Raw genomic sequence first — 12,075 nt, 5'->3', positions numbered from 1 at the left:
TAGATGAATAAATGGAAAAGGCAGCCATTGTGTATGTGCTAGTAGCATAAAAATACAAGATACACAATTACATTTCAAAGTCAGATAACAAATAGATTTTTTTTAGTATGCATAGATCCCAGACATGGAATGGGACATACTTATACCACACAGTGTGTAATTATTCATTATTTCTCTGAAATTAAAATTTCACTGGGCATCCTGTAATTTATCTGTCAACCCTAACCTAGCAAAAAAGTGAGTTCACACCCCATATTAGGTTAGCACAAAGGTGATTGTGACAAGTTTTTGTTTAAGTTTTGTTAAGTTTGCCACTATTTTTAATGGCAAAAACCATAATCACCTTTGCACCAACCTAATAAAAGTTCACATAAAGCAGAAGCTCATGTTGAGCTTGACATCATGGGCCCTAAAGTATTTTCTAGACTTTACCTTAACATCTCTGAGTGTCCTGTGTGTAAATAGTCACTGAGTACTCAGGTGTACTGGCCTTGTCATGTTCTGCTGTGTGTCATTACATACATGATTTCTGCTGAGAGAATGATGCAAATTTTGTTGCATGGCAAAGAAATGTATGCATTTGAGTAATATGGAGAGATGAGCAGAGCTTATTTGTGAGTCAGCTTGTGGGTTTTCCTATACAGGTTGAGTATCCTTAATCTTAAAACCTAAATTCAAAGTGCTCCGACATCCATGCTCATTGCAGTGTTTTGCAGTTTGGATTTTCAGAATGGGGATGCTTGAATGGTAAGTATAGTGGGAATATTTCAAAATCTGAAAAATTCTGAAATCCAAGCCACTTTCAGTCCCAAGAATTTGAGATAAAAGATCCTCAGCCTGTGTTGTGGTGTTTGTTGTTGCTGGATAGTGGTTGTAGGGCATTTGAAAAGGAAGCATAAAACTTACTTTTGGTGTTTGGGGCTGAATGTAGGGATTGGGTGTGGGTTTTAGATATTTGGAGGGAGTTAACAGCTGGAATAGTACTCACTATTTACTTTGCTGCTCAGGCCAAGATGCCTAAGAACTGATATACTGAAGAGTGATCATGGTGTGGAGGACTCCATACTGTCTCCATTCTAATGAGGTTGTTTACTTAACACGTTCCCTGTTAAACTATCAGATGACTGAAGTATTATTTTGATTGAAGGGACTTTTTTTTTTTTTCAAATTAGAAACACCCAACTGGTTAACAGTTTATGTTTTAGAAGGTGAAAGAGTTTATTTTTCCATGACTGGAAACGGAACTGAAATATGGCATCTTTCATCTCTCACATGCCCTTTTTCCTCTCCATCTCATGCCAAAATCGATAATTATGGAAATTACCTGGTAGGACACTTGGGCACAATTTTAGATATTTACCCCATAGGACTCAGACGTGTTCTCTTAGAAAAAGCTGGATTCTAAAGGCACAAAGATCAACCAAAAAAACAAACATGAAACATTTTTGTGGTCTCAGTACCATGATCTTGTCAGTAAAGCGACGGTCTATGATTAAATCCAGACTGAGCTGTTTCCTGTTAGCGTGCTAACCCACAGGACAGGCTCAGGCCTCCGTGTCTTGCTTTCTAAGTCTGGGTTATTAAGCACTTGTCTGACAAGGGTTCCACCCCTTTCGTCTTAAACTTTAAATCAAAGTTACTAAGATAATATAAGCAAAAACAGGTCCTAAAGTCTCTTAAAACACTTGTAGACCTATTGAATCTTTTCCTGCAAAAATGAAACTTTCAACATTTTAGCTTCTCTCGTCAGGCCATATGGCAGAGTATTTTTTGTGTTTCCCCTCTGTACAATTTCATTTCAAAATAATTTCAGTGGTAAGCAGATCATTTTAAGTTTTTGTTTCATAAAAAATATACTCTATTTGAATGTTGGCAAATTAGAAGTCATCAGATCTTTCCCCTGCCATAATAAGCAGATATTAGGATATTTAGCAGATCTACAGAAAATGACATTAAGCAAATTGTCTGATAACTTAACATGCATTGTTATTTTTTGTGAGAATGATTGTAGGCACAAGAGCAATTCTATACTTATTTTATGATATTGTCATTGATGTTCACTTTGAAAATTATTTTTTAAATCTAAAGTTTCAAAATATTTTATTAGTCTTCTGTTAGGTCACATGTGGTTCTTCCTAATGCACAGATGCAAATACTGAGGAACAAATACTGTTAAAGGGACTTACGGGAATAATGTATGCATATTGAAATTTTTTTCCGAGTAAAAAAGTACTGAAAGGGAGGGGCTGGGTTAATGAGAAACATAATTCCATTCCCAAGGGAGAACCCTGACTTTCTGCCAAATCTCTGCTTTCTGGCAGGAAATGGGACCCACTTCATCAGGTCCTTTGACAAGCATTTTTCTCTGTGTTTGAATTTTGGGACACATCAATACTTGGTGAAAAAACAGTTCTTTTAAATAATCATTACTTTTGATAAGAAAGATTTAGAATTAGAGTTTCCATTGTAAATAAAGTAAGAATCGTCAAATTTCAACATTGTTTGGTAAGGGAACACTGATATTATCACAAGGCGAGGAAGCTTGATTTAAATTAGAGTTTGACTATCGCTAACCACTGAGAAGCCATGCCTTTTGTTGTTGTTAATATTTGACATTGAAGTATATTTTCATGTTTTTTTTGTTTGTTTGCTTTTGAGATGGAGTCTCACTCTGTTGCCCAGGCTGGAGTGCAGTGGCACAATCCCCAGCCCACTGCAACCTCTACCTCCTGGGTTCAAGTTATTCTCCTGCCTCAGCTTCCTGAGTAGCTTGGACTACAGGCGCGCACATTACACCTGGCTGATTTTGTATTTTTAGTAGAGATGGGGTTTCACCATGTTGACCAGGCTGTTGTCGAACTCCTGACCTCAGGTGATCCACCCACCTTGGCCTCCCAAAGTGCTGGGAATACAGGCGTGAGCCACCACTCCCATCCTGAAGTATATTTTCTAACTGCTACTTTTGAATATCATGCAGGCTGACAGTAATTTTGGTCAGGTCTTTTGAAGTGACAAAGTACAAAATGCAAAGCATCCTTACATTTTTGTATTAATAAAGAGATCAAAGGAATACACGTTTGAAAATAAAAATTTACATTACATTTTATAATGTTTTGATTTTTCTTTTTTTAAATGAAAAGTGGTAAATATGAGTTAAGTTTTAAATTCATTACAGTAATTTAATAAGCCAAAATTTTTCAAAGTATGTGCATTCTGAAGTTCTGCAAGATGCTCTGAGACTAAAGAGAAATCCGTTTGGAAATGCCATATACCATATCCCTCTCTTGGAGTTGAATAACACATGTTGGCATATTAAAGTGTGTGAGAAATTCTGCAGTAAAGAGATATCATTGACTTTGTTGAACTCTGTAGTTCCCAAACTTGACCATAGGAGTTTTTTTGGAACCAGTGTTTTACAGGACACACTTAAAGCAACAGTGAACAAATAATTAATAACATGTGGAATTCTAAACCATATATCTTTTTCACTTATTGTTTCTGATAAAGTTAATTGGAACTTCTGGGGAACAGATGGGTACTACAAGGTTTGTTCTAAAACTACACATAGAGTGATAAAGAACAGCTATTAGACCCTGATCTGAGTTAACAGTCTTAAGAGGCCTAAAGAAACGTTTGATTTTTTGCCTGAACCAGATCCCTCTCCCTAGAAAACTTTCAAAAATTAAATAAAGAGATAAAGCCATCTACCACATAAGCTGGAGTCTTAATTTTAATTCCTGTTAGCGGTTTGACATGATGACATTAAGCTATTCTAACCCCCTTCTGAAAGCAGTTACCACCACTCTGGTCTTTCTGAAAGCAATCCCATCTGTTAGTTTCCTTACAGTAGTTTGATTTCTGACAGGCCAGGTGAAGGAAAAGCAAACATGGTACTTAGTAAGCATAGTATCATCATTAGAGATCCACTTCTCTCTTATTTGTGTCTCTTCTTTAATTTTCACATGTGATTATTTCAATTTAGGAAATCTGACATAAAACAATTCAACTTGCGATTCAGATAAACCGCCTGGCAATTGTTTGCATCACTTAGGATTATTTTTGCTTTAGAAATAGACCTCCTCTCTTTAGAGCAGTTTCCTTAGTGCCTATGAAGGATGAGTTAAACTTTCAAAATTGCATCTCTGTGTAATTTGTTAGGCACAGATTTACTGCAGAATGTAAGGCACACCAATATTTTTCTTCATTCTAATTCTCTTCCCTTATACTCAAATTTTAAGCTGTAAAGATTTTATTACCAATGAATTTTTATGTATTATGGTTTATATCTACCAAGGTACAATTATATCTACCAATATTCATTTACAGTTTCGTTTTCATGTGCTAGCTGCTTCTCATGAGCAAATGTCTTCTTTTAGACTTTGCAAGTTTCCAGAAGGCGGGGTCATACACCCACCCACCCTTTTCATCACTCCCCAGAGCTTAACCCAGTGCTGCTTGGTATGACCATTTTCTCAGTCAGCTCTGTTGATTGCTGATGATATTGAATCAAAATGCACATTGCTGTCTGTAGACTGAAGAAAGTCAGATCATGGTTCCATCTCCATAGATTTCCACGGAGAATATACTCCAACCACGGCCAGTTTTTCAAGCTATCAACATGATGTCAACTGGCTCACAGAAATTCTTAAAATTTAACAATCCTCTCTCCAAAACCAGTATGACTCAGCTCCAGCACCCCGCCATAGGAGCCGTCTTTAGGAATGAGTTTGCAAAAAATTTTTTCCCATTCTGTAGGTTGCCTGTTCACTCATAGTTCAACCATTGTGGAAGACAGTGTGGTGATTCCTCAAGGATCTAGAACCAGAAACACCCTTTGTCCCAACAATCCCATTACTGGGTATATACCCAAAGGATTACAAATCATTCTACTGTAAAGACACATGCACATGTATGTTTATTGCAGCACTGTTCACAATAGCAAAGACTTGGAACCAACCCAAATGCCCATCAGTGATAGACTGGATTAAGAAAATGAGGCACATATACACCATGGAATACTGTGCAGCCATAAAAAAGGATGAGTTCATGTCCTTTGCAGGGACATGGATGAAGCTGGAAACCATAATTCCCAGCAAACTAACAGAAGAACAGAAAACCAAACACCACATGTTCTCACTCATAAGTGAGAGTTGAACAATGAGGACATATGGACACAGGGAGGGGAATGTCACACATGGGGGCCTGTCGGTGGGGGGAGTGAAAGACTAGGGGAGGGATAGCCTTAGGAGAAATACCTAATATAGATGATGGGTTGATGGGTGCAACAAACCATCATGGCACGTGTATACCTATGTAACAAACCTGCATATGTATCCCAGAACTTAAAGTATAATTTAAAAAAAAAAGAATAAAAACAACAACAACAACAACAACAAAAGAATGAGTTTGTCCAGGTGCAGTGGCTCACGCCTGTAATCCCAACACTTTTGGAGGCTGAGGCGGGCGTATCACCTGAGGTCAGGAGTTCAAGACCAGCCTGGCCAACATGGTGAAAACCTGTCTCTACTAAAAATGCAAAAATTAGTCGGGCATGGTGATGGGTGCCTGTAATCCCTGCTACTCAGGAGGCTGAGGCAGGAGAATTGCTTGACCCCAGAGGTAGAGGTTGCAGTGAGCCAAGATCGCGTCACTGCACTCCAGCCTGGGCGACAGAGTGAGACTCCATCTCAAAAAAAAGAATGAGTTTGAAAACTTTCCATGGAACAAAACAAAGGGAATGCTTGCTAAACCTGATCCTGGTATCATTAAAAATGTGCTTGGTAAAATTATGCCAGCAAACTAGTTCTTGATGGGGGAGTAAGCAGAAGCAAATGTAACCATTATGAAGTAATACCTCTACTTCTAGAAAGGTAGGAAACATGCATACCTCCACCACCACCACCCTACCACACTAAACTCATAGGAGAGAGCATTGCCTTATATGACGTGTAGAGAAATTAAATAAGAGTGAGGGTAAGCTGCATGCAGTGGCTCACATCTATAATCCCAGCACTTTGGGAGGCCAAGGCGAGAGGGTTGCTTGAACCCAGGAGTTTGAGACCAGTCTGGATAACATAGCGAGACCCCATCTCTACCAAAAACAAAAATACAAAAATGAGCAGAGCATGGTTGCCTGAGCCTGTAGTCCCAGCTACTTGGGAGGCTGAGTCAGGAGGATCACTCAAGCCCGGGAGCTCCAAGCTGCAGTGAGCTGTGATCACACCACTGCTCTCCAGCCTGGGTAACAAAAGGGATAAATAAATAAGAATGAGAGGAAACATAACAGGCTATGGCCTTCAACTATTTCAATGCTTCCAATTTTACTTTAGGGAGTCATTTCTCCTTATGGTAATTGTTAATTTATTATACAGGTTGAAGGGGACCAGCTGCCTCCAGGACACACAGTCAGTCAATATGAAACCTGTAAGATCAGGACCATAAAAGCTGGCACCTTGGAGAAGCTTGTGGAGAACCTGCTGACAGCTTTTGGGGACAATGACTTTACCTATATCAGCATCTTTCTTTCAACGTACAGAGGCTTTGCCTCCACTAAAGAAGTGCTGGAACTACTGCTGGACAGGTAAGAATGTAAAGGAGCTTTTGAGTTGAAAGAAATGTAGGCTGATTATGGAGTGGAGCACGAGGTTCTGAATCACCTGCGCTTGGTATGCAGAGATATGTGAGGAAAGATTAACGGGAAGGGATGACCTTTGGCACCAATAGCAAGAAGATCATTCAGGAGCCACTTATGGTCTGTTGCTGGGGAAAAATATCTCCTAAAAGATTTATAAAAGAGTTGAGAGTAGATACCTTAAATCTAGATTCAGTTGCTTTATGGATTTACTATTTGCCACCCTAAATTTCTCCATATTTTTATAATTTTATATTATGCAGTAAATAATCAGTTGACCAAGAATTTTACTGGGATGTTGTGGGGATGAAATGTGCTAATATGTGTGAAGTGTGGAGCTCATTCTTAGACCCACAGGAAGCAGCTTAGGAATGGTGGCAATGATGATACGATGATGATGATAACTATTAACAGTCAGCATGTATTGGCTGTTTTACGGATCTGCACATAAATATCCTTGATCCGTATTTTTAAGCTACATATTGCACAGAGCAGTATACATTGATATTTACACACTGTTAAACTTTAGATTTTCCTCTTTATTTCTGTTTTATTTAGAATTAAACTTGGTCTTTTAGAAAATATCATTAAATCAACTTGATACTGGGAGGAAGAAAGCTGTCAGCCAAACAATTGTTTTAGAATCGGGAGAATCCTCATCTAAATCCTTATATTCTGAGGTTTCCTGCGTAAGGAAGGAAATGAGATACAGCTTTCTGTTGGGCTTGTTGGGTATTGATGTTTGTTAACTAAATTTTTTTATTTTGAAAGTAATCTGTCCTCATGCTAAAAATTCTTACACTGTGGAAGAGTATGCAAAATATTAAAGTTTATTCATATTGCTACCTTTTCCCCAAATAACATTTATTAGATTTAAAAATATTAGTAGTAAGAAGAAAATTAAATAGACCACCAACTAGGCAAGTAACACATATTAACATTTTAAAAATAGAGGTAATCCATGTATATGGTGAAAAGTTCCATCAGCCCAGATAATTATAAAAATAAAAAGTAAAATATTTTTTTCCCCAAGCCTCCAATCCCATTCCTCCCAGGAAATCACTGTAAACCATCCTTTTGTATTTTTCCCACACTTTTGGGTGTGTAGAAAGTATGTATGTATATATACACACATTTATGTACTGTATGTCATATATATGATATGTTTATATATTTATCATATGACATATATACTTATCTGTGATACAGATAGCATCACAATACACAGTCTGTTCTGCAATTTTCATTAAAAAAATTTTTTTTTCTATTTTTAGAGACAGGATCTTGTTCTGTTGTCCAGACTGGACTGGAGTGCAGTCGCACAATCATAGCTCACTGCATCCTCGAACTCTGGGGCTTAAGAGATCAGCCTCAGCCTCCTGAGTTGCTAGGATGGCAGGTGCATGCCACCACGCCTGGCCAATTTTCAATTTTTACTTATTTGCGTATCTTGGAAATGTTTTACTCATTAAGTGAATTAGTATATACAAAAGGCTTAGAACAGTGGCTGGCATATTGAAAGCTCAAAAAATGTAATTCTTATTTCAAAATCAGCACGTATAGATGAATCTATCATAATCTTTTCAATAGCTTTATAATATTTATTGAATGGGTTATTATATGGATAGACATTTAAGTTCTCTCCAGTTTTTAATTTTTTTTTTTTTTTTGAGACAGCATCTCTCTCTGTCTCCAGGCTGGAGTGCAGTGGCCTGATCTCGGCTCACTGCAACCTCCGCCTCTTGGGTTCAAGCAATTCTTCTGCCTCAGCCTCCTGGGTAGCCGGGATTACAGGTGTGTGCCACCACACCCAGCTAATTTTTGTATTTTTAGTAAAGACAGGGCTTTACCATGTTGGCCAGGATGATCTCGATCTCTTGACCTCATGATCTGCCGCCTCAGCCTCCCAAAGTGCTGGGATTAGACTCGTGAGCCACTGCGCCCGACAAATTTGTTTTTTAAACTTTGTAAACAGTACTGCAAGGAGCGTTTTTGAATACATATCTTCTGAATAGTTGTTTGAGAATTCTATAGGATAATGTCATAGAAGAGTCACTAATGGGTCAAGTATATCAGCATTTAAAGATTTGAAAGCTAACTGCCAGATTGCACCAATGACATTCCTGTCCACAGAAAACGGGAGTGCCTATTTCCTCATTTTCCCCACACTCTTGCCAACTATGGATGTTTTCTCCCTACCTTTGAAACTGTCTTTGCCATGACCTGACCACTGACAAATGATAGCTTGTTGTTTTTGAATTTATGCTTCTTACATTTATGAGTGAGGTTTAGCATCTTTTAAAATTCTTATTGGCTGTTTGTGTTTTCTGTGAACTGCCTTTTCATATCCTTTTGCCTATTTTTCTTTTGGACTCTTTTCATCTAATTATTGATCATCTAATTATAACTCTGCATATTAAGAGAATCAGTTTGTTGCTTATCATATTTTAGAAATATTTTCCTAATTTTTCCATTCGTTTTAAAAGTTATTTATTAAAATTTTTTATAAAGACTAACATTTTTTGTGTAGTCATATCTATTAGTCTTAAGAAATACCTTTAATAATCAAGTTATATTCCAATATAAGTAAGGTTATTGACAATAGTGGGTTTTCCCTCAAAGTAGTTTTCTCGTAAGATGCATATAGAGTAAGATTATTTGGATCAATGGTTATTAATATGTTAATCTTCAAGAACACTCACAAAATGTCTGTTCTTTGTCATACATTGATCTGGTTGTGATACTTTGAGCTGCAGCACAGATAGGAAGTTCTGTAGCTTTTTTCATAGCAGTGCTTGACAAAATAAGCCTGGAATATAAACTTGGATTAGTGAGGCATTTCTTTATATAGGCAGGATCTTATGTAATAGATCATACCTGTAAGTAGAAATAGAAAAATTATATGAATTTTATCTTTTTGGTATTTCATGTTTATAAAAAAATGCAGTATGCTGTTGGCAGGCAGTATGAATTGACTGTTCAAAACGTTAAAAAACTCCTACAAGTTTACTTTGGAATTGGTAACCTCTTCTATTTATGGGGTGACTATTGATAATAGGCCACAGATGTCCACAGTCAATAAAGGGGTGCATGTAAATTCCAGCTGTTCATCCTAAATAGAGGACATATACACACAGGAACTGGAGTGTTTAGTCTATGACTCATGTACATCTAGCTTTTGATATTTTTTAAATCTTTTCTTTGTTCTATTATAGAGGATAGATGTTTTTGTTTTTTAAAACACTAACTGGATGACTAGCTAACACTGAACATGAATCAAACTGCATTTTATTCAAGCCGTCATGTAAGATATAACTGAATGGAGAGTTAGGATTTATTTTGTACCATTTGGATGGGCCAAGGCTTGGCCTTGAATTTAATCTCATAAACAGATCCTTTGCTTGCTTCTGAAATGAATGGAATTGACAAGTACTCAGTGCCTACACAATACTCAGCTTCTGCAAGAAACCATGCGGATGGAACTCAGAAATATGAGACTTGTTTAATGCCTTGAGTTAGTTTAGAGGTGGATTTACTATGAAGCCACTGGTACTTAACCTCCAGGGGCGCTCACTTGGAATGCCCTCTGCATAATTTTATATTCATGATTTTGTATTCTTTTTCTTTGAGAGGATCCCTCAGATTACATGTGGCTTCAAATTACATATCCATAAGACCTGGATCCACCCCTCAGTACTTAATATTTTACTGCAAAAGATAACATATTAAGGCTTGCATTTCTGAAACAAGTAGATAACTGCTTGAGATGGTATTAGATGAAGTTCTAACATGTTCTGCAGATGAAACAGAATATAGAAGTTTAGAGAAATAAATCTCATTTATTTAGATTATTCTGCAGAAATTGGGATTTGTTCAAATAAGTACAAACCTCAACATAAGTATTTCTTCCTTGCTTCATTTCCTACTCACACTTAGATCTTGAGCCAGGCTTCAGTCTTGATTAAATTTAACCAAAATGCACATTCTGTGAAACAGTGGGTTCTTAAATTGGTTGTTGAGACTTTTAATGTCTATAATTAAGAGGAAGCAATTATGTCATATAAACTTGCCTATTCTGAAGAAGAGCATTTGAAATATTATTTTGTCAGTAGATTGTGGTAGACTTGTTTATGGGTCTCTGACATAATTTTAAAAATAATTTCTTTTGGTTTCTTAATAGTAGTTTGCTTATCTGTTGTGAAATTAACACTGAGAATCTATTACAGCATGTGCTAATCATACAATAATCAGTCGAGAATGGATTGAAGACAGATACTGCAGTATTTATTTCCCACAAGAGAAGCTTATTTGATGTCAAGCTTTGATTTCCCTTAAGACTTCTAATAATGTGGGTTTTCTCATATGGAACTATTTGCTTTCTGGGATTTCTTTTTTATCTTTTGACAGGTTTTTATTCTGCTGTAATGTGAGCCTTTTGTGATTAGCCAATAGACAGTGGTTTCAATTCACGTATAGCTAATTCCATGTGTTTGCTTTACCCCTTACTTGGGGTGATCATTTCCCAAGGACCCCTGTTTCCTGTGCTTCTCAACATGGCTCAGAGTCCACATTGGCCTACTTTTAACCCAAGAGAAAGTTCTTGAATTGGGGGCCAGCAGTTTTTGTTGGGGCTTTGAGATTTTCTTTTATCTAACTTCAAACATACACTCAGTTAAAAATCTGGCCAGGCGTGGTGGCTCACGTCTGTAATCCCAGCACTTTGGGAGGCTGAGGCAGGTGGATCACCTGAGGTCAGGAGTTCGAGACCAACCTGGCCAACATGGTGAAACCCCGTCCCTACTAAAAATATAAAAATTAGCTGGTATGGTGGCAGGCATCTGTAGTCCTAGCTACTCGGGAGGCTGAGGCGGGAGAATTGCTTGAACCTGGGAGGCAGAAGTTGCAGTGAGCTGAAATTGCGCCAGCCTGGGCAACACAGTAAGACTTGGTCTCAAAAAAAAAAAAAAAATCATCTGTTCTCTCCACCATACCATTTTAAACATAAGGGTGTTAGATACTAATGAATATGCCCAACCTCAAATGTAGGGAGAAACCTACTTTAATTAGTGACCCTCAGTGAGAGCCATGAAATGTTTGCACAAGTATCTAGAGTTTTCTTCAGATAGCTGTCACAATAGCTCCCTTTTGGGCCATTTCTTGAACATTCTCTCTTTCTGTGTTGTGCACTCTAATATCAGAATTAAGCAGAATGGGCTGAGTGCAGTGGCTCATGCTTGTAATCCCAGCACTTTGGGAGGCCGAGGCGGGCGGTTCACTTGAGGCCAGGAGTTTGAGACCAGCCTGGCCAACAAGGCGAAACCCCGTGTCTACTAAAAATACAAAAGTTAGCTGGGCGTGGTGGTGCATGCCTGTAGCCCTAGTGGGCTGAGGCGGGAGGATAACTTGAGACTGGGAGGTGGAGGTTGCAGTGAGCTGAGATTGTG

At 37.8% G+C, this 12,075-nt stretch overlaps 1 protein-coding gene across 3 annotated transcripts in view; it reads left to right on the top strand.

Moving 5' to 3' along the window:
* RGL1 (ral guanine nucleotide dissociation stimulator like 1) overlaps positions 1 to 12,075 on the top strand; it is a 282,899-nt gene that overhangs the window by 195,399 nt on the left and 75,425 nt on the right. For all 3 annotated transcript variants that reach the window (XM_030818761.1, XM_030818759.1, XM_030818760.1), the window contains one exon: positions 6,372 to 6,580. In XM_030818761.1, the coding sequence (XP_030674621.1) occupies positions 6,372 to 6,580 (209 nt within the window). The remainder of the gene's footprint in view (positions 1 to 6,371; positions 6,581 to 12,075) is intronic.

This window comes from Nomascus leucogenys, chromosome 9, assembly GCF_006542625.1.
Source record: "Nomascus leucogenys isolate Asia chromosome 9, Asia_NLE_v1, whole genome shotgun sequence".
Taxonomy (NCBI): Eukaryota; Metazoa; Chordata; class Mammalia; order Primates; family Hylobatidae; genus Nomascus; species Nomascus leucogenys.
Note: the sequence above shows the minus strand (reverse complement) of the source record. Positions and strands in the feature narration are given on the sequence as shown.